The sequence below is a fragment of the Poecilia mexicana genome, unplaced genomic scaffold (genome assembly GCF_051168715.1).
Source record: "Poecilia mexicana isolate PSO_F unplaced genomic scaffold, ASM5116871v1 scaffold_21, whole genome shotgun sequence".
Taxonomy (NCBI): Eukaryota; Metazoa; Chordata; class Actinopteri; order Cyprinodontiformes; family Poeciliidae; genus Poecilia; species Poecilia mexicana.
The window spans coordinates 14,714,008-14,737,871 of NW_028263390.1; the positions used below are offsets into that span (position 1 = coordinate 14,714,008).

Consider the following 23,864-nt stretch of genomic DNA (forward strand, 5'->3'; position numbering starts at 1 on the left):
CAATTCTTCCTGCTTAAGTTAACAAAAACTATGGTCACAGTTTCCTGATTATCAAAATATTTTAAAGCTTTTCACTGATAAATAAAAATAACTACTGAATCAAAATCTGCACAGAACAAATTCTATATTAAATCATGCAACTGCATGATTTCACAGTGGAAAAAAGAAAAAAAATCTTCAAATTTGTCCTGCAGGACTGCCATCTAGTGGTGCCTGCTATGAAGTTCTGAAAAAAAAAAAAAAGTCAACGTGTGCATTTAAAATACGAACAAATCATTACAAGCTATTCACGAATAAGCTTTATTAAAATATAGTGATCATTAAAACATAATCTAACTCATTTCTATTTGAGGTGAGAGACGTTCAGAACTGCAGACTATTGTTGGTGTCATAATAATCCATTGAGTCCGGCGTAAAGCATCTTCTATACCGATAAAAGTCTGTGACAGGAACAAGAAGAAATCTTCGTCTTCCACTAAGCTGAAGTATCAAAAGCAGGACAAAGAAAGAGACTCATGTTTCCCAGGACAGGTCGTCTTGCTTTAGGCCGTTTCTGAACTTCTGGGTCTCTCTGAGGAGCTGCAGGTTGTTTTGACCCGCAACGCCTTTTCTTCCCGCTCTCCGTTTGTCTTGAACAGGTGAGGGAACAGGCAGCTTGATCCCAGGCGTCTTCCTGACCGACGGTTCCTCCGAACGTTGCCGGGACAACTTATGAACCTGCAAAAAAACAACAACAACAACAAAAAAGAATAATAAACTTATTTCCAGGATTCAAGATAACTTTACATTTCAAAACTTAATACTTCTAGATTTTCTTTTGGGAAGGTTTTTGAAACATTCTGAATATTTGATTAGAAAATAAGTATTTATCGTGTTGCACAAATTATGAAAATATGATGCAGAAGTTGGTTTCTTAATAAATAACCAATTAATTGAATTAAGAGCAAATCTGCCATGATGATCTGAACTTTTTAAGTCAAGTACCATCTGCTGATGTTTGCGGAGTTTGGTGATCTGGGCTCCCTTCTCCTCCATCTTGGTAGTGAGTCTTTCCAGTTCTTTCTGCAGGTTCTCACGCTGCTCCGGTTCTCGGGTTGCTTCCATCTGACGCTCCAATTCCTGATAGTCACTGACAAAAACATTTGCAAAAAGAAAATAAATAAATAAATAAAAAACAAAAAAAAAAAACACACACACACACACAAAATAAAATAATTACTCACAAGCTCATCTGTCCGAGCTCATCCTGCAGGGCCAGCAGCAGGTCGGACAGTAAAGTCAGTGACTGATCTGCAGGTGGACTGCCAGGCTTTGGGACGCTATCAGAGAAGTCTGTGTGAAGGTTTTTCTTGACGCTGCATCCACACGTCTTCAGGGCGCTCACTCGCTCACACAGCTGAGGCTGGTGGTGCTTCATCATGTGGAGGATGCTCTGAACGTTGGCGTGCACTGAATGGCTCGGGCTTGTCGACTATGACGGGTAACAGCAAGCAGAAGTTAAGACTGAGTAAGTCATGAAAGAAGATGATCTGTGCACAACATGAGGTGACTTACTGTTCCTATAACAAAAGGCATCTTTTTGTGCCCCAGGCTGTTTGCTGCCAGCTCATTCCGTTTCAGGGTTTTCTTGAAAAAGAAGTCAGATTGTTTAGCACTGTGATGTATATAAATCTTTCAGATAATGCGCGCACCAGCAGTTTATTACACCTTGTTTGCCTTTTTGGTTTTCTTCTTGGGCCTCGTTTCTTCAGTAGGTGGAACAGACAAACGAAGGTTTATATCCAACTCCCTCTGCAGCTGTGGCGTGAAAAACATAAATTATTAAAACAAAAAAATACATCGGAGACTTGCCAGCTGTTGTTCAACATCATATTTAAACTAAGAATGAAGTCAACACACAAGTACAGGAAAACTCAATTCCTCTAATGGCCACTTGAGCTCAACTCTGAAAGACTTTCCGGATATTTAGAAGGATCATTTCACAACAGTCCCATATTTTTTTCTCCATTCTGAAGATGAATCCATTTAAGGTGATTCAGAAACTGATGTTAGCCAGAATCCTCGCAGGCACAGTTCAGTTTGTCCTTAAACATTGCAAAACCGAGCAAGTACAGAACCCATGCACGAAAAAAGTCTACTGACTGTGGAGAAACGGAATCTGAAAATCGCCTCAATAAGGTTTATCTGAAGAGGCTGACTGACCTCATCTGCTTTCTCCTGCACAAGTTTACGTTCATGCTCTTCATTCAGCAGCTTCTGCTCCAGGATGGAAAGCTTCATCTGAAAGTAAACACACAATCGTGACAATAACTTAAGCTCAGCCTTTAATGATTTTTATCTTCAAGTGACAATTTAAGATTAAGAGTATTTTAGTATTACATGCTGCAACATGTTTGGAGTACTTTGACCTAATAGAGTATAGTGTGTAATATGAGCTTAGACAAAATAGTTTAGAAATCAACGGAATAATTTGTGCGTCAACAGACATTTCCCTAAATTATCTAATTTTTAGCAATTAAAAAGAAAGTACATGCTCCAGGTCGAGGCGATTAAAGAGAGGAAATAGTAGGAATTCTTAGTTTTCATACAATGAATATGGAAAAAACATTAACATTTTTCGATATCCGATCTACAGATTTCAGAAAATTTGCATTTATGACGCGACTGCTTGATTGTTCCATTTGTAATTGTTCATGACCCCACATATTGGGCCGCTTTAGCTAATGTAGTGGCTCAGAATCATTACATCTGAGTGGTGTCAGAAAAGAATCAGTGTTAGTAGCTGATAGAAAACTAAGAAGTACAGAGCCGGACAGAGTTGTCTTTATCATAAAATAGAAAATATTTTACCTCTGCGAGTGTTTGGGTTTTACTTAATTTGAGATACTCCAATTCGAGTTTCTCCAGCTTCTCCTGCTGATATTGGTTGTTTGGGCTGTTCAGCTGTTGCTTCTGCAGTGAAGCCTAGAGTGAACCCCCCCCCAAACAAACAAGAATACCAAAAATGAAATCATATCACTACATATCAAAGTTTCCTAGAAATGAACCTTGAATATATTTTCAGTCATCAAGCTGTTTTTACAAGTCTGGTCTTTTGGATGGTTACCATTTTACCTCATTTTCCATCAGAACGTTTCTCTCCTTCTTGACATTTGCGACCATTTTCTTCATGTATTCCAGCTGCTTCTCAAGAACTTTGCAGCGAGCTTCTGCAGACTGCAGCTTCTGGTCCACCACTGTCCCAGGCAGGGTGGCTTCAGTCCGACTCTGTGATGTGAAGTCCTGCTGACGCTTACGAGCATCCTGAAAGAAATGAGTGTAACTACTCTCCGCTTGTCTCCGCTCCAGTTCCAGCCTCCTGATTTTTTCCTGGAGGGTCCTCAGTGCGTCTGCAACGCCTGAGAGAGGTAATTAAAGAAAAACAGTCGAGCAAAAGAAAACTGTCGTGTAGTTTAAGACAAAAAGTTGTGCCATACCTTTGTTGTCTATACTATGTGTGGTCCAAGACAGACTGCTGGTGGTCTGGTCCATGTTGAGAGGTGAAACAGGAGGAGACTCCAGATGTTTTGGTACTAATGAAATCCTGTCTGGAGGCCGGTAGTAGCTCCCAATGTAACTGTTTTTGGAAGGTGTGTCTAAAATCTGAACACAACAGGGTCTTCACTTAGAGACTATAAAAGGCAGAACCATATTTTGTGGTCCATAAGATAAAACAAAAGATTATCCAAAATATTTTCACAGCAAATTGAGGACAGGAGATCCTCGTGCCATCTCTTTGTCATAATGTACTTTGCACTAGTACAGGATTATTTGGTGAAAGTTTTTGCATCGATTTGATGCAAAGAAACATTTACTTGCTGCCACATTTGATGCTGTAGACCACTTACTTTAAACAACTCCCAGCTTTAGAAAATAAAAAGAAGCTTAAGATTTGACTCTTCAGTTCAGTCAGTAGAAATTTTATCCATTTCATCAACATTTTACTGCGATAATATGGCTAAGCGCTGAAGGGACATTATATTTCATCGATCAAAAGCTGAACTCTTTACATATTGTGGTCTTTCGTAAATAGGTTATTCAACCTCAGGGACACCACAAAAACAAGAAACAATTTTTTTTAACCTTCTAACCAAATGTAAGAAAAAATGTAAATGTCTCATATGTCTGTTTTAAACTACGTAAAAATTGTCTGCTTCCGTTTGCAAGCAAACATATTTATAAGCTCACTAAAGAAACCTCTTACAAAGCACATACCAGAACTGTTTAAACTAAGGAGCGATCGAGATAAATGACCCAAAACACAAAGAGCTGACGATATTTTCTAAGAGTAAACAAATTCAAGCTAACGCTAGCTAACCACATTTACGCCTAACGGTTATTTTGTAACGTTACCTCGTCGTGATGTGTTTCCATTTTGTAACAATGAAAGCAAATTTCTTAGATAGTTATATACAAGTAACACTCTGCTTTCTCACTCAAAGTTGACGTCTTTCTTTCACTAGTTGTCAACAACAGACAACAGACGAGCGGTCCGCCCTTTTTAAATTTCCCTCCATTAAGTTGTTCCGCTCGCTATGGTTCCTATTTCGTGGACTATTCTAGACATACTAGATCTTTCGGGCACACACCCACAAGACGGTTTTTTAAAAGTAATAAATGTTTTACACAACTCTAAACAAGCAAATAAATAAATAATCACGATAACTGGTTCCTAAAAGCATAATCCAAAGCAAAGTCTTTCCATGGAGACACATGCTGTGGGTATGCTTTTGTCCAGCCAAAACATTTTAACAGGTCAGAGTTTATGAAAAATGAATGGAACTAAAAACATAGCAATCGTGGAGGAAAATCTGCCAAGAGGTTGTAATATATTATGAAGCACTGAAATTTGATCAAAACATATTCATATGTTAGAATGACAGCCAGATCCAGGTGAGAATCTGCAGCAAGACTTAAAATAATCTTCACGGATAATATTAATATAATATTAACAGTTTAGGTTATATTTCAAAGGGTATAGACAATACAAAGTCGACACATACTTTTATCATCATACCCAGATGTGTAATGAGCTCTAGAAAGAATAATTAAGAACACATTTGCTTAAAAAATATTAACAAAAGTGTAAGACACCAAATGATATAGTTTTATATCAAATACAATTACTATTAACTAAACCACTGCAGTGGCCTTAATTGTGATATAATTAGCTTTTTATATTCAACTAATGGTTAAATGAGATGCATAGAGAAATTCGTGTGGATTTTCCTACACTTAAGCTTTTTGAGTCTTTGGATAATAAATTTAACATCCAAAGTAATAATAAGCTGTCAACACAGCAAAAGGATATTTAAATAGCGTGAATTGCAGAAAAGAGCTCGTTCGGCAACGTACAAGTATTGTATCTACAAATTATTATCATACAATCTTAATGTCAAACAGACTACTTTAAGTTATCTCTATCTATGGATGACTTTTTGTAGACACGCTATTAAATATCATTGAGGTTAAACAGAAAACAACTTGAGAGGAAATGTACAACATTCCCACCTTTCTTTCCTCTCCCCTCTGTTTTTTTTTGCTGCCTGTAATTTTTGATAAACAAGTGACAAGGGGGATGGTGTCTATGGTGGTAACTGTTCTTAGCAAAATGCATGATGGGATATGTAGTTTATAAAAGGACCCAGCCAATAGAGGCAACAAAAAAGAAACTTCAACTCCCGTACACCCTTTACCAACTGTCAAAGTGATTTCACACTAACCAATCACTTTCTAGGATCCTAAAGATAACGCCCTAGAATGGTGTACACGTGCGCTGATTGGTTGAAATCTTCCGCCTGTCAAATTTCCAGCCCAGGCGTCCCTCCCCTTCAAGTTGCTACCTCTTATCGTTTCTGCCCTGGGAGTCTGGTCAGTGCTGACAGGCAAGGCGTAAAGTAGCGGTAAAGCTGCACCGAAGAATGTGTACAAAGTGAGTATTTGTTACTGACACTATTTCTTTTTGACTCCCGGTGACGGTTTAGTACATGGGGTATTTTACCTCACCGCAGTTTTTGTTGTACTTTACTGGTTGTTTTTGTTAACGGTCAGCTTGAAAACACTGACATGAATGGCAGACACCCAGACAGACTAAATGGACCCGAATAATACGCGAAAATGAGAAAAAAATATTGGGATGAAATGCATAGTTTTGTATAAATTATGATTTTAAATTATCTGTTTAAATTAAAATGCAGCACTGATGAAAGATTTGCAACATGATTGATGATGGTCTTTGTTATTATGCAGACAGGTATAATTCCTGTTATGTTTTTGTTGTGTAATCTTCTTCGTCTAAAACAGCCCGTTGAAGAATTTTGACCGAGATTTTTTATTATGGACCAAATGGTGATAAACATCTAATAAATTATTTTATGATGCTTCATTAATTAGGTTCAGGCCAGTAAGAGAGTCTCACTTTATGTTAACTTGAAGGACCGTGAAATACTAACACTGAACAAAAAATGTTTCGCATGTTTGGGCATGTATATACTAAGTACACTAAGGGTTCCCATACGCTGCTCCTACTGTTTGAAGTAATAAGTTGCCACAGTGCACAGTGCTGCCCCTCACTGACCTGTTGCTGGACACTGCCAATCAGCTAGCTAAATAGACGGCTTCTATCCTTCCCCTTACTTACTGTAAATACAAATTTGGCTGATTTAAAATATTTCCAGTCACAAAACATGTTAATGTTGTGAAAGGTAATGGAGCACTGCCTATCCCTAGATAGTCAGACCAATGAACCAACTAACATATTTTACTTTGATTGATTTATTTTTTTATTCATGCTTACACTGAGAAATAGAACTAATCAAATGTTATATTATTGATACTAATAATTAACAAACAAATAAATATAAACACGTCTAATATCTTTTTTTTCAGCCCGTTGTAAGGCAGCAAAAGCAGTAGTCCTATATTAAATGATGGAGATGCAGCATCAGGAGTCTTTGGGGAGATGGGATGGGCTGAGCAGCCGGGATGCCTCCTCCAGAGCTGAAGCGATGGAGTTCATCTGCCAGGAGGTCATGAGGAAAGTGGAAGCTATCGAACCCAAAAAGGCCGCAACCCCTGCCCTAGGAAGCTCTCCCAACAGCGACCTGAACGACATCCTGGTTCACCTTCTCATGCTCTCCAGACGGTGCCCGTTTGAAGATGTCAGAGGGCGCTGCACTCAGCTCCTGCGAGACATCCAGGTAAGAGATATGACGAGCCTGATGAGCTTTTTTATTATTGTGCAGTGTTTGCTTTACTGTTGCTGCTGCTGCCACCTGTCATCCTCCTTTCCTCACCTCTTAATAAGCATTGCAAACATTGTGGTTTACTCAACACTCTGCAAGACTACAGTATGTTTTTGTGAGATTTGTCGATGTTTTCAGTAGCACTACAAAGCACCGTTTTCCTCTTATTCTCTAATCTTCTCAAGAGGTGAGTATTTTGGTGCACCAGAGCATATCCACAATTTAAATTAAACAAACCACAACACCAGAAAAAAAAGAAGAAAAAAAAAAAAAACTACTCCAGTCAATGATCTTTGCCTGGAAAGAAAATAAATACTACTTGCTCTAGGTTTAGTATGTAGTATTTTGTTTAATGTAGTTTTGTAAAAAGAAAATTAAATAGCTATATTGACTTGGAGAGCAAAAGTGTAACAAAAGAAGGTGCTGACAGTGCCAACATTTGAGGTGGTTTGCATACATTGCATACAGTGGCAGAGTTTGTCCATGGCCGGGTACAAAAGACCACATTCACGAGTTAAAATGTTTTGATTGCTTCAAACTCGCCTGTTTTACATAAAACACTTGAAGTGTCACTCTTGATTGAAATGACAGCACTTTAGTCAAGAGTGAATGACAAGTGTAAACTTAGAAACAGTTTTGCTGTTTTAGGAGACACAATATTTACCCTCAAATGTGATTTAATCTGGATTTAATCAGAAGCTTTGTGTTAGCGCATTTAAAATTGTCACAGTTAAAAATATAAACTTTTCCGTTTTGTGTTTAGTTGGAACTTTATTTTATGTTCAGATTTTTATAATTAAATATGTTAATGAGGGCAGTGATATGGAAAAATTACCCATATTAGAGAATAAAAACACATTGCACAGATGAATAGAAACTGAAGACCAGCTTGTAAACACTGATATCATAATCTGTAGGCTAATTCAACATGGGATTATAACATATTAAACATAGTTTTAGGCTGTTTGAACTGAACTCAGAACTAAGTCTCGTTTTGGGTGAACTTAGACAGAACTGATGGTGTGCCACAAATTGTATGCATAAGTCTATGTAGGATTTTCTACCAGTAAAAGTCATTAAACTGAATCTGTAAAGAGAATTATATTCACTAAAATATCATTTATCAGCACATCTCCCAAAATGATCTTTTTTTTGTATCTTACTTCTTGTATTTTGCTTTTATTGTCACACAGCGGATGTAGTCTTACTTTGTAAAGCTGCTGCATTCTTGCAAGTTCGCATTCATGTGTGAATTCAACTTGCTTGGCTTCATGCTGCGTGTTTGCAGGCAAAACAAAAATGTTCAGACCAGTTAGTGTTCGTTACTGTTTACAGCAACTTAACCGTAGAAGTAAAAGATTTCTTTATTGTCTGTATCATATTTTAGTCTTACTTGGTGATTTGATTGTTATCATTTTAATGTTTTGTTTGATGCGATTATGTCTTATCTTTTTTGGTTTTATGTGACCCTTTGTGTTGCAAAGGATTTTTTTTCTAAATCTTTGTATGAATGGCGCTATACACATGCCTTGCCTTGTACTTACTGGCTTATGCTGCAGTAAGAGTTCACACAGGGAGCAATTTTTCACTGACTAATTTGACTGGTTACTTTTTGCTTGTAATTCTCCAATCTGTCACTTTTGATACTATTTGCTTAAACTGCATTCCTCTTTTAAAACAAAGTTTCTACGAAGAACATTCCTCGTGTGTCAGTGTTACAGACCTGCTGGTGCGCCAGGTTAAATGGAAAGCACCAAATGCTTAGGACTGTATCAAATTACAAAAATGTCATAGCCATGCAAAATGGCCATGAGTGGGTTTTCTTTTTTTGACCATTGCTGAAAGAGATATTGTTTGTGTCACATCCTTGAGTTCAGCTGTCTTCTGATCCCTAGAAGCTCTACAATTAAAGGTTTTAATTGAAATCATTTATTTATTTTTTATTCTGAATCCCGGGTTAAGTTTGTTTCATTCTGTTCTAATGAATGAGTCCTCCAGCAGCAAACAAACCCTACCTTTAGGTGGCCGGGGCATGTTTGTTTTTCATAGGAAATAGGCCGTTCGACTGTGGCAGGATTCCTGTTTACGCGGAAGTGTTTTCTGAAGACGGAGGAGAGGGGCAGAGAGCTGAAAGATGGGGAGAAAGCTGCTTTGAGGGTTTTAGCGGTGCGCCACAGTACATGCCGTCTGGTATTTTTGAATTATGCTAAGCTGCGTTTGCACGACGCTTGCCAAAGAGTGCATTTATGAGCGTAGTGGAAATACATCTCAGTGTTGCTGTGATTTTCATGCATTAATACCTTTTCCACGTACACACAAACCATGCACCGTTCTCACACTTTAATGAATTATAAGTGACTCAAATTCCAGCAGATCCTATATTGAAGACAAAATCAAAAGGAAAAAAAAAAAGGCTTTTCCTTGATGTCCTCTAGCACAGGAAGGCCCCCTGCTAGGTGAGAGTAATGTACTTAGCTCATAAAACTTAGGCTTCAAGCAATTTTCTGCTATTTCTCGCTCCTTAATGTGTTCTATCAACTGTGGAAAAAGCTAATGTCTTTTTACATTAGTGGAGGTGGAAAAACATCTAAGAAAAGGCTCATTTTGAGAGATTTAACATCGTGGAAATTGCAAGGTTGCAGTAAGAACATGAGGTAGTAAACACAAGACGGTACATGTATATTTTTGCAACTAATGTTCTCTACCAAACCCACGAAGCTTTCACAGAACACATTTATTTATAATGAAAATAAATTGCAAACAGTTGAAGTCTGTTTAAGAATTATGCAACTTCTGAAAGCAGATTGTTGTTTTAGGGGCATGGCATGCTTCTCACATGTCATTTTCATTAAAAATATTGAAAAAGTAAGTATTATTTATTTATATCTAAAATACATTATAGTACAACTGCTTCATTGCATTGGCTCTGGAGGCTTTAAAGTTTGAAATGCTGTGTTGCTGTAATGTTGCTGAGTAACAGAGGTCAGGGTTCACAGGGTCAGATTCAGAAATAGGGTTGTTGTGTGTTTAACAAGGGGTCAGGTTCTCCATAAACTGCCGAAGTGTGAGGGTCTGCTGAAAGGAACAAGGGTCAAAATTGCTTATCAGTGCAGTTTAACAAGTATGGTGAGCGCAAAGAGATGCTGTTAGTGTCAGGCTCTTTACTGAGCCTAACTCATCGGGTTCATACGGGAGCGTATGTGATGGTGTGTCTACCAATTCGCCTGTACTTAAAGTAAGAGATGCCTTCCAAAATCCATCCTGTTTCCTTGCATTTTTCTAATTCCCAAACTCTTTTCCACATCGACATTTCAGGAATAAGGAGATCAGGAAAATTGGCAGATGGAGTTAAGAAAGTATTTTGCCACATATTTCTTTTCCCATATAATTTTTTTCAGGAGCCACGGAAGTTTTCTGGACCATTCTTTACTGCTATTCAGTTTTCATATCATACAGAGGTTAAAAAACAAATACTTTGGGTATAAATTTGCCCACAAAAACAGAGCTCAGTTGGGGTACTACATGATATTACTGTAAACCGATGACATGGAGCTTTTCGAAAGGATCATACTAAACATTTGCTTTAATTTCTTGTGTTAGTAATCCCAGTTCAGACTCGTGTTTGGTGCATATTTTCTGGTAACGTGAACTGTACTAGACTTTCCATGACAGACTTTAAGTTTTGGCTGCACATGGAGCCAGAAGGAGTAAATCCGCCAGTGAAAATATTAGCTTGGGGTCATAAGTAGTACTTTGAGACTCTCTTTCTGGGGTCATTCTTTACCCTAATCCTTTTTCTTATTATCTGTACTTACTTAGCATAACAGCACCCAGTTAGATCCTAGAACCAATTGTTGCAGGGAAACATCGTGAACCTGAAAGTGAAGCTTTTCAAGAGGACAGATTGGCATCACAGCACATCGTCAGCTGTTTTCTAACCTTTTCAGGCTGAAGAGTTTTGAGTGCTGTGCAGAGTTGAAGACTAGATAGAGGTGGGGCTGATTTGCACATTCAGTTTGTGTAAATAAGATGAACCAAAGGTGTAGAGTTACATCTCAGTGCTTTTTGTTAGGGCACAAAAGAGATATTTGCGATGACAAAAAGCTAGAAATACATCAAGAGTTTTTGGGATACCTATATGGGAAAATAAGGTACATTTACATAATTTAGATTTTGTTTTCAGTAACTTTAACATAACTTCACTTTCAGTGTAGTGTGCAAATGCGGAGTTTTGAGTTTGTTTTTCAAGACTAAAACTCTCAACCTCACGCATTCTTATCAACACATAAGAAAAACATATTCGACTAATTGAAGTTATTAATAATGACTAAGCAAGTCCCAGCAATAAATAAAGTGAATTGGTCGGCTGAATTTGACCTCTTCCCAGAATAGCCCAGAACACATGTGAACCTCCAGGCTCTCTGAGCTTACATCACATACGGATGACTTTTTAAAAAAATATTTTTTAAATGTCTGACTTATTTATGGAAGATGAAAAACGAGGCATCTGTCATAAGTGATTTAAAGGGCATGCCCTGCCTTTGAACTTGGGTGTTAGGACTGAAATATGTATGATTGAGCACTCTTCATGTTCCCGCTCTTCGAGCACCCGGTTGACAACCTTTAGCGTTAGTGTTGTTTGGTAGCTTACAGCCGACTGGATTCTTTGACTCTGTTGCATAAGGTTCGATTAGATGTGGATTAGTTTGATTTCCTGCACTTTGATTTCTGGAACAGTCGATGTTATATCTGTTTTGAGGCTGCACAAATAAACCTGACTTGACAGACAGGAGTGCGGGCAGATGCAGAATGGCTTTTCTGCGAAGGCAGGATCAGAGTCCACTCGTAAAGCGCATCATTTGTTTAGAGAACAGTTTAAGCGCTTGTTTACCCCGACAGTGACGGAAAACCTAGTTTTTCTTTATGACTTGCTGCTAAGCACAAATGCAAACATTCCAAGTTTCTACCTTTGACTTTGCTTGTGCACTGTTTGTTCCGGTTGGTGTGAATTCCTTCATATATCTGCTTCAGCGAGTTCAGCAGCGATTTTTAACCGTGAACTCTGACCTGATGAACACGGGGATTGGAAGCTCACTGTGTTTGCACGTTTTAGGCTGTGGAGTTCTAAACATTAGTTTTGTTTGTCTATAAAATAAGCAGGAGGTAAGCAGATGGAAATCGGAAGTGGAATCTGAAAAAAATACATCTAAATGTATAAATAAATATACACACTTGAAATCTATGACTGTAAATGAAAATCTTTTTAAAGATTTGGCACGTGTTGGTTCAGCATTGTTTCTCTACATTATTTATAAGAAAAAAGAAGAAGGTTTATTAATTTTGAGTCTTGTATTTTTATTATTAGAGCTGTTTTAGTCAAAACATGTAAATGTTAGTATTTTTAATTAGTAATTATACATAAATTATGAGTTTAATATCTGCACCTTCACAATCTTTTTGGTCTGGACAGACCAACAGTTTCTTTTCACTCCTTCAGGGCTGCTGTTTACTTTTTAAAGATAAAAATACAGTATTGGGGAAAAGTGCTGAAGACCTACAGTGTGTAGGTAAAACACCCTCGTTCAATGGGCTGTTAACCGGTGAAGCAGGATCTGAACCACTTTAAGCACTACAATAAAATCACTACAAATATATTCATGTCTAAGCTGAGCTTCACTGTTAAAACAGTATTTGTGTAAAAATGGTTTCTTGTGACATATTTTTCTCTTTTCAAACATTTAGTTTGTATAATAGGTAGGTGTAAATTCACAACTTTTACTAACTTTTCATGTTCAGTCCTGTACATTTTTATTTTTAGAGATCATAGTTGCACAGTAAATCAAATCTCAAGACTCGTCTCCAATCTCAGTATTTGAATTATTGGACTTGCATGGAAATGTTTTGATGCAATATGTATACTTGTTAGTTTTACCCTGCATGTATACGTTTTTAACACAATTATTCTATTAAATTATAACTTTGCAATAGATTCTATTTTGATTCAGACTTTTGGTTTTGCTGGAACATTGAAACTGAGACAAGAAATAAGTCAACTTCACCTTGCCTTAAATAAGTAGTAAAAATGAAAAAGAAGATGATGCATGCACTGCTGTATCTGGATGTCCCAGGACAGACAGACTGTATGGTGAGAACAGGGCAGAAAGCAGCAGCAGCAGTGACCTTTAGCACAGTGACGTTACAGTGAAGCGCTCTAAAGACATGGAGGACATGATAGAGGAATAAAGCTGCGGATTTTCTGCTGCCTGCCAGCCGGGTAGGGAGGTTGAACAGAGTGATGATTGGAGCTTGGTGGGTGGTTGTCAGATTTGTCTGGCATTGTGTCTGTGTACCGTCTAGGATGTTCATAATTTGAATGATTTCAGCGTTGGCCTTTCAGCTGATTTTACTGCCGCTTTCCCAGTGGAGCTCCACGTGTAATCTTTAACCTTTAACCTTTAACCGCACGTGAAAAATAGAGGTTGTTGTCCTGGACGTGACCCGATTGGTGTACATCTTCTTTTTTGTGTGTGTGTCCCTTATTAATTCAGTTTGTTTCGTCACATTCTCTGCTACACTTCCTTCCACTCCCATCTCCTTCCCTTTCTTTCCACCCCCACTTTCAGCTCTTGAATAGCAGAGCCAGAAATAATCGAGAGCCAGCCGGCACCCCCACCCCAAGAGCTACCATGCCAAGTGCCAGCCAGCAGACCCCGTCATTGCACCTCATCCCGCTGGTACCATGACGACTGTTTATTTCATACTTACGCTCACAGCAAACATCCAGTCATCCCTCCTTCTGTGACAGATCAATACAAACAATAAATAATTCAGTTAAATGAAAACTGTTGATGCTGACTGACAGAAACGGGTAGAAAAATTGATGTTTGTTTCTCAGCAGGACATTATGGCTTTATCTTTAAAAAAAAAGAAAAGAAAGAAATATGCTTTTAAAAAAAAATCATGTATTTATGGTTGCAACAGGATTGACAGTGACCTAGTTGCACATTTCCCACTTGCACCCCCCTCGTCTCTTGTCTTGAGCGTGCAACCAGCAGCTAACTGCACTGACTGGAAGGTGGGGCTCTTGCCTATGCAGTTGGATCAAAGTGCTATCAAACAGTTATTGAGACATTATGACACGTTAATAAATGTGCCCATTTTTAAAATTCTATTTTATTAATCTGGAACTATTAGAGCGATTAGGTTTAGATGAATGGAAGCATTAAAAGCAAAGGAGTGGGGGTGGGACAAACTCAGTCTTGGACTGTATTCCAGTTTGTAATCTGTAGTGGAAAATTACCAGCACCCCATAAGTACAAAGAGCTGCCTGACCCAGTGCTATTATTCTTCAATACACTAAAGAATCTTAACCATTGCAGATATGTTTCAAAAGAAAATTATTATTTTTAGTCATAAGATTAATACAGCATTTTTTTTTTTAATCTGCTTAATCAGATTACCGTACATGGTCTTTAAACATATTTAATGGCTGCATTTCTCTTGCAACATTAGGAACTACTTTATGTTGATCCATAATCTCTGCTAAGTACCTTGAAGAATCTGGTTCTAATGCCATAAAATGCTGGAAATATTTAGGGATATGAACACTAAAATAAAAATCAACCAATTGGACTAAAACTAAGGTTGGATTGTGGACATGGACCTGCCCCAGTTTATTTAATTGACCCAGTGTTTAGTTTGTTTGATTTATGGAAGGATCTGCCAGCGTGCATTGATGGAAGTGAGCAAAGCAGCATGCATTTATATAAATCAGTGAGTTCCACCACCATTTTGAGTGCATTCATATTGTTCCCAATGGCTGAAAGATGTCATTTTTACAATAATGTACTTACAATACTTAGCTGTGAAAATGCAGTTCGACTCTGGTGTCATGGGGAGGATTTCCTATGTTGTTCTGGTTGTGACTGAGGGACCCATATTTCCACACTCGCCTCTGCTGTTTTAATCTTTTGCATTTGTTTTAAACATTTACAAATCTTGCTTGTATCTCCTTGAGTAGACTTTCTGTCACAAATCTAATGAGTGTTGTCTGTTGCATCAGAGATGCTTCACCACTTATTTATCTAAATGTGGATGTACACCTTTATCAATAACCCCCCAATAAAATGACATAATATATAAAAGCTGCTTTATATAACCTCACTTGCATTAGTCTATCAGTCTCTGACACTTTCCTTCTATGAGCTTAAGTGCCATCTGTTCAGAACAAATTTGATTGGGGTCATAAATGATTTATGAGAGGTATTGGCTAGTGGATTTATCATTTAGAAAAAAAATCAATACTTGCCTTTTATTCTCCACTTTAATGCTGATCCTTTTACGCCATGGAAGCGTAATTGGTTGTTGAGTGATTTCATCACCCAGCATTCCTAGTTCAGCTGTTCCGTCACAGGAGGGCGCTCTACACCGGTTTTTTTGCACCACTTCAAGCTTCTCTGTCCAGTTGGCGCTTAACTGGGAATTTTCCATAACCTGAGCTGAATGCATGCAATGCGTTGCATGATTATAATTTTTTCCTCTCGCCCTGGTCACCGGGCGTCTGTCCAGTAAGCGATGTGACTTTTCCTGTGTGTTTATTTGTGTACCGGACGGTCTGTTTTAAACGTGTGTGTCTGTGTTTACACTACTTGAGAGATTTATAGCAGTGAGCATGCAGGATTTAAAGGGCATCTGTGGATCAGGTCGCAAAGCATGAATAGCCTGGTGGCTGCGGTCCAGGCCTCAGTCAGAGGCTCAACATCATGCTTAGCCATCTGGAATACACAAACAAAAATATTAGTGAGCATTTGCTCTTTCCTAGACAAGTGTTAAAATGGAGAGGTCCATGTTGAGAGCTGGTGTACTTTAACTCGAAATAGATTAATAGCGATAATTCTCAGATTTAAAGTCATTCAGCAAGCAAACCTGGCAAAAAAAAAATTCGCAACATTTAAAGTCGACAGTTTATTTAGCTATAAATTAGTGGAGCTTCTTTTCTTCCCAGTGCCACCGTGTCAGTAATGTACCATCAGACTGGTTTGTAAATTCTTCACTGGTAGCAAAAAAAAAAACATGTTCCAAAAATTGAAAATATGCACAGATGCATTAAGATTCATAAACCCCATAAACTCTTGGAAAGACCTCACACATTTCAGGCTTGAATTGATCTGCGTCAGCCCCTGATGGATCATTTCCCATTGCAGTCATTGTGTGGTGCTGCTCACCGAGCAGTTGTTGCTTTGGGCCTTACCCAAACACCAGAGTCGGCTCAGAACTGGCTGGGATGTTGTTTTAGCCTGCGTGGTATTGTTTCAGGCCCGGTCGCATTGGGGTGGAGTGTATTGTGCTCTCTCCTCGAGAGTATTGTCCCAGGCTGATCACTGTGTGATTATTTATGTTGCAGACCAGTTTCTCAGAGCGGTGACAGTTCCAGCGCCGCAGGACGTCTGCATTCCCACAGATCTTCACCTCTGACCCCGGCTCTTTTACTCCTAAGTTGGAGCGTACGTGGTGGAGACCGGCTGACTCAGAGTTTTATGTTTGTGTATGTGATTGACATGTGGTGTTTACACACTCCTGCAGGTCAACCGACATGTCTGGCCTAAATCTGGACAGGCACATTTATGTTGGGAGTTGTTTGGGGCCATTTCACAACCGCACTGACTTTTGACAGCCATATTTACAGTGAAGTGACAACTGACTGTCGCAAATCAGTTGTCACAATCTTTTAGCACTTTGTATCTTAAAGAAGGCATCTGAAACATGAGAAAAAAACATACTTTTTATTTTAGTATGCATCAAAGATGATATGTGTGAATGTAGTCTGGATGTGTTTTATCATTTAGAAGTAAATTTTTTTATGCTTTTCACAAAATTTGTTTTTGATATAAACATTCATGCATCCTGGTACAAATTGTAGATCCATGTTTTCTCCATGCAAGCATCAGCTTATGCCATATTTTAAAAAGAAAACATGTCAACATGAGTCATATGTGCGAATTTAAGCTGCCATCACACTGTTTCTTATCTGATGACGCATATAGGGATGTGTAAAGCCTGGTTCACACAGCACAGTTTTAAAATTTTCAGTTGATTTTTCACAACTTGAAAGACCCCACAAATGATGATTTAAACAAAATGATATACAACAAGTTGGGTCCTAAAGTGTGTGGTGTTCAGCCACACAGCAACACACCACACAAACAGATTTCATTCACAAACATTCAGATGCCAGACAAAATCTCTCAATATCGAACCTGAGTTCAGAGTAAATAAACATGGTGGATGAGAAAGAAGGAATGGTGATGGTTTGTGGACTTCTTTTAACAGAAAAAAAAAATACAAAAGAATGACTCCGACATACTTTGGACTTTCTGATTGTTTTATATTGGATATTTTTGATTCCCCTGCATGTTTCCACCATCTCTCGTTCTGATTGGCTAATGTCATATTCAGCAGGCTGCCTGGTGGTTTGTCTTTGGGGGACATGTTGCGCCAAGACAATCCAAGTTGTTGAATATCTACGGTTTGAGGTCGGAGTGGTGCCAACGCACTTCTGAGTAGACTAGATCAATCTCTGGATAAGATTCAGTTTGGTTTCTGTAAGATGCACTAAGGCTGTCCTAATGATGTGTAATGATATAAAGATGGCTGCAGACTCCGGTCAGTATGGTGCGTGGCTTTTTACACAGTCGACCACAAACATCTGTCGCTTCAACTTGAAAATGAGGTAGGATTTTCAGGGACTGTTCTTAAGTGGTTTTCTTATTTGAATAATACAACACACCAGTTGTATCCTCTGCATTGGGTACCTGTCAAATTTCGGATTGGTTTTTAAAATGTTAGTCCTGTCTTTAAGAGCTCTTCATGGACAGGCTCCCATAAACATCAGACCTTTTAATTCCTCTGGTCTTCTCACTTGAGAACCTCCTGAAGGCTCCTAAGACCCTTTTAAAACTCAGTTGGACCTGTCCTTTCAAGCAGGTGCCCCTAGGCTGTGGGATGCCTTGACCCTGTCTTTCTGTATGGCTGACTTTGTTAAATCCTTTAAAAAGCAGCTCATGACACCTTTGTTTAGAAAAGCTTTTAGTTAAATGCACCTCTTATTGTTTTTGAGAAGCAGTTTAACTTGTTCTTTTTTTTTGCACTCTGTAAACCACTTTGTGATTTTGTTCATGAAAGGTGCTATATCAGTACAGTTTACTTATTTACTAGAATTTGTGCGTGGAGAGGATCGAGTGTGACCTCAACCACACTGGACACTTGTGAGATTAGCTTGGCTGTGCTGCGTATGCTAGAGTGACCAACTCAGTCACATTGATCTGCCACAAATGCTGGCTGAAAAATGAGATGCCGTCCCTCAGCAGTGTATGACCAAGCTGATGAATATCTAGCCATCTTAGGCTGAACGTTTAGTGTCATTTACAGTCTGAGTGCTCTTAGTCATTATCAGCTTAATAAATGAGAAGACGGAGCAGAGTCTGCTGCATTGTGAAGCCATTCCAAGCATTCAGCATGCAGAGGTGAGCCATTGCTCATTGTCTGCATAGCAATGCACGAGAAGAGGTGATATCATCAAGACATTCCTGAAAGCTTTGCATAAGATCAATGTAACTTTGTCAGTACAGTCGTGCACACGTGCAGCATACGTCGAAATGTTCACATTCAAATCCTTCGAAGTCTGCCTTGTCTGGAGAATTTATTCTGTATGCTACAGTATCAAATGCTTAGAAAGACAGTACTGGAGGATTCATTTACTTACTTAGTATTTTTCTTTGTCCAACATCTTGCCCTTAAAAAAGTTATTTTTTTCCCCCAGAAACAATCAGTCAGTCAGGGGATTAGTAGGAGGCTTTTACAGATGGCTAGTTTTTATTGCTGCATTTTTGACAGAATGCCATTCCCGTTGTAGCGCCAACATACTTTACAACAACAAGTGTCAAGAATCTCAGGTTCCCAATGTTATATTACATGTTCACTCATCCTAAGCAGCACCTGTGAATACAGATCAAATATGTAGAAATCAGCTGACAGCCTGCCAATGCGCTGTTAGTTTTTCTAGCTGCTGAAAGACACAGCTTGTGCATGGTTGTGGCCTTTTTTTCACAACTCTTCACACAACTGAGATTATGAAAATGCTTCTTGGACCCATATGAAATATGTCAGTGTTTAAATAATAACATAGATCATGTCACTGAGGGACATTCGCCACCAAACCGGTTCATGCGCTTACAAAGAACCAGTTTTTTTTTGTTTCCACTGAGATCTGGTCCCAGCTCTGAAAAACTGGTAGAAACCCAGCTCCATTTCAAAGGAACTAAGGTAGCCATACTAAGGCATCTGTTTGTAGGAATAATAGAATACATAATATATGTGCGTCTAAATTAGCTATACTACCACACTACAATCCTTCACAAAAACAGAATAAAAGAGGAGGATCAAACATGAACTGGACGAGACATCTGTAATGATCTGACTTATTTGTCTCTTACAGAAACGGTAAAGAACTGGCTCCATCACCAAGCATGGTATGGGGTATTTGTGATTTCACGGCAACCTCAGATGACCTGCTGACGTCCTGTTTGTAGCTCAGCTGACTATGTGACAGGCAGCCAGTTCATTTGAGAGCTCCAGTTACAGGTGGTCACTCAGGAGGCTCGTGGGGTAGCCATTGAAACCTCAGATATAAGCACATGCCTTAACCTGTTCACTTGTCATTGGATCACACAGGATACATGGTAACATTAAGTGTTAACACAGCCATGGTTTCTAAATTGGAATTTTATAGATATTCAGCCAGCAAACCACCTTCATAAGTACTGGTGCTAATTAATGAATTGTTTCCTTTGACATTTAAACATTTGAAGAAACATTCTGACATCGTCATTATTATTACTATCAATGTTAAATTAGATAAACGGATGGGTAGATTTTTGCTGTCTGAAACTAATTTGTGCTTGAAAGAAATGTTTGACCTCTATGTTGATCATATATGGTATTTGTTGTGCTGCACTCACCTAAATGGCATTTCTGGCTTTAAGTTGCAGTCAGCTGTCGTGGAGCTTCTAAATTTGTAAGTGTAATAACACGCTGTTCTCAGATACTTCATTTGCTATTGATCCACCTTCCACACATTTTATGGACACAAAATAACTGCTGGTGGATACAAACACTCACCTCAAGAATTTTTTTTATTTTTTATTTTGTACCACATCAGTATGATATGAGGATTTTAGGGAGAAATATTAGCTTAAGACGCAGTTTTGAGCAATAAAAGATAAGTTGTTTTCTTTCTTTTTGTTGTCTTTTGAGTACTATATAATTAAGGAATGTTTATTGATAAATAAACTAAATCCTCCATTGAATTGAGTTACATCAATCAAGTCTTTAATTTAACTAAATATTTAATTACAAGATAACAGTGTGCTCATTCTATCCAGGACTGCAAAAAGTTCAGTCTAAAGGTTTCTGAATATGTTTTATGTTTATAATTTATGCACGTATGTTCACATCAGGAACACGTGCATGCTGCCCTCTTAGCGTGAGCCACTAGAAACTATTCAGAACTGAGAAGTATGATGTAAAGTTACAACACAGCTCCCCTGCATACCTCAAAAGCTATTTAGACAGCCAGTTTAGTGTTTCCCAACCTTGGGTGCAAAGTGTCCTACATGTTTTTGATGGTTTCCTGCTACGAAACACCATGGTAAAAGGAATGAATTACATCATAGCATGTTTCTGCTAGAATTGGCATGGAAATGGCTCTAGACAAATACTACTTGTTGCTTATTTCACTGTAATTACTTTTTATTTTGCAAATAATTATTCTGCTTTTTAATCCATCATTAAATCTGGCACAGAGTTGCTTAATGCCTGATGGACTTCTCTTCGAAAAAAAGTAACCCTATCACTAACCTATTTAAATGAGGAGTATTTCTCCAAAGTAGATTTTAAAAAATATATTTTTTTAATTTAAAATATATTACCTAATAGGCTGGAAATAGTGTCTGCTTCTCAAGCTTTCACATAGTTCCACAAATCCATGCAAGATCAGAACTCTGAGTTCTTTCTTTGACACTACATATTTTTAAGAATATTGGTGGATCTGAATATTTAATTTGATGAGATACGCTATGTAGAGAAGAAGTTCACAAAAAAACTCAACTAGTGTCACAGTAACTCTGCCTCCGTTTATCTTTAGGATGTTGCTGCAAAGTAAAGGTAAAGTGAGTCATTTCTTCTGACAAATCTCTCAGTGCTGTGTCTTTTTTGTCACACTTAAATATTTCAGATCATTAAACAAATTTTAATAACAACCAATGATAACCTAAGTGAGTAAAAATGACAGATTTCAAATTATTTATTTTTTTTATTAAAGGAAAAAGTTATACAAACCAGCATGGCGGTCTGCCGACAACCATTTCTGATGCCTGGCAATGTGTTTTATAATGCTGTGGAGGAGCTTTGGCCGTCTTTTCATTGCAGAATTGTTTTATTTGAGCCATATTGGAGGTTGTTTGTGGATGAATGGCCTGTTAAAGCTCATACCACAGTGTCATAAGGGTATTTAAGGCCTGAGTTGGACTAGTTTGAACCATTTAAGATGTTGTCTTTTAGATCTGCTTAAGGTGTTGACCTGTTGACATGAAATTCTCCTTGAGAACTTCCTGGTGCAGAGCAAAATTCATATTTGTGTCAAGTACAGTAAGTCGTCTAGCTCCTGAGGCATCAACACAGAATCAACAGTTATAATATTTTACTGTTAGCATTTTTGAGAACGAGCATCATACTGTCAGTTTTGATTTTAAAGTCTTTTTGGTGGGATTTCTTTTTTTTTTAAATTATTATTATTATTATTTAAACTTCCTGTTCTTTTCCATTCATTTTTTCCAACCATTTAACTCAGCCATTTTAACCTCCATTCAAATGGAGTGACTACGCAGCAAATCTGTTGCTGTTTCTGTCTACGGATTAATAAACACATAAACATCTGCTTTGTGGTTCACAAAAAAATATATATATAATCATCACCTTCCTCTCAATCAGAGCTTAGAAATGTCAAGAGGCTGGCATAAATCAGTATCTTTTCTTACCAAAATACTTGCCGTTTGAGAGTGAAAATGGCAAAATTAAAGGGCTGCAAATAACATTTGTTCTCAAATCTTCTAAAAATATGAGTGAGTGTTGAAGATGATACCCAGTAATTGAAGCGATGACAGCTTTGCATCTTTTTTTTGTAGCGCTCTGCCCCTCGTCGGGATCGGCTTTCTCACACTTTTATGTCTCAGTGTTTCTGTGGTGAGACCTGAAAGTGTTTGTGTGCCTGCTCAGTGTGTGGCTGAACTTCGCAGGTTGTTTTTGGTCACTTCAGGTCCTCGTGTCTGAGCTAAAAGAGGACTCACGTGTCAAAGGGGAAATAAAGATGTTCCTTTTTTGTGGTCTTTTAACAGTTCAACGGTTTTTAAAGTTCACCGCTGAATAAAGAATGGAAACTCTGGCTCAGTGGTGCAAAGAAGTGTTGTTTATCTACGTCCTCCCAGAGTTGTACTTCAAGTCCTCACAGGGTAAATAAAAGAGATACAGTTACATCATGTGCCACCCATCATAGCTTAGAGGTTTATTAGACCTCCAGCTGCATTCAGACACTAAATGTGACACTCAAATCTTCATGTCATGCCACTTAGCATTCCTGGGATTCTCTAAACACATTACCTAACAGCCACACTGTTTTGTAACATTTTACGATGTTGTTTAACAGGCAATATTCTGGTAGATAATCATTTAGCTCAGTATATCTACAATGAGGTCAGTGTTTCTGTGCTAGTGCCAGTTATAGCGACTGCTTCCTTTTTTAAATAATTCAAGATGCTGATTCTAATATTTATGTTTTTTTTGTAGATGATCTAACATACACTACTATTAAAAAAGATTTTCCCCATACATATTTCTTATTTTTATCTTTTATCACACTTGGATGTTTCAGATCAACAAACTAATAATATCAGACAAGAATAACTTGAGGAAATATACGTTTTCAATGGTCATTTCATTTAATAAAGAGAAAAGGCTGCACAAACCAACCTGGCCCCATGTTAAAAAGTGATCACCCTTCTTATTAAATCACAGATTAAAGGTAAACAGTAATTTAACTAACCACACCAATTTCTGACGACTGGTCCGTAAAACATAGAAATCACATTCTTAGGCTAAAAGATAAGAAGACTAAAAGATCTCCAAAAGCAACGCATCATGCTCCGCTGAGGAATTGTTTTTGCTTTAAGGAAGATTGCTTAAAGGAATGCAAACCAGTTTCTTATTTTGCACTCAAAGAATCATAACTGAAACTTGACACCAGCCTTATGAAAGTGTGAGTGGGGCGTACATATTGATAACTAAGACCAGAAGTGAAAGAGGAAAAGAGTTACATTGTTAGTTAGTTACATTATAGATAGTCATTACAATACCCAATTTTGTCATCAGATGAGTTTGTTGTTTCTCTTCTCTAATTATCGTACATAAACAAACTTCTGCAGAAAGTTTTTCTGTTACCGTTAGCACTGACTATTTCAAAAAGTGTTATGT

General features: G+C 37.9%; 2 protein-coding genes across 2 annotated transcripts in view; one reads left to right on the forward strand and one right to left on the reverse strand.

Moving 5' to 3' along the window:
* Nucleotides 1–276: 276 nt before the first annotated feature.
* cep57l1 (centrosomal protein 57, like 1) lies at nucleotides 277–4,562 on the reverse strand. Its single transcript, XM_014993924.2, has 10 exons — nucleotides 4,393–4,562; nucleotides 3,477–3,642; nucleotides 3,115–3,398; nucleotides 2,851–2,964; nucleotides 2,203–2,280; nucleotides 1,708–1,797; nucleotides 1,555–1,626; nucleotides 1,224–1,471; nucleotides 985–1,129; nucleotides 277–717 (listed from the first exon to the last, which is right to left on the reverse strand). Exons 1-10 carry the CDS (start codon nucleotides 4,411–4,413, stop codon nucleotides 514–516), a joined length of 1,422 nt encoding a protein of 473 aa, XP_014849410.2. The 5' UTR covers nucleotides 4,414–4,562; the 3' UTR covers nucleotides 277–513.
* Nucleotides 4,563–5,886: 1,324 nt separating this feature from the next.
* sesn1 (sestrin 1) overlaps nucleotides 5,887–23,864 on the forward strand; it is a 58,164-nt gene continuing 40,186 nt past the window's right edge. Inside the window, exons 1-2 of the mRNA XM_014993922.2 lie at nucleotides 5,887–5,971; nucleotides 6,928–7,238. Coding sequence (XP_014849408.1) covers nucleotides 6,966–7,238 — 273 coding nt within the window. The 5' untranslated portion in view covers nucleotides 5,887–5,971; nucleotides 6,928–6,965. The remainder of the gene's footprint in view (nucleotides 5,972–6,927; nucleotides 7,239–23,864) is intronic.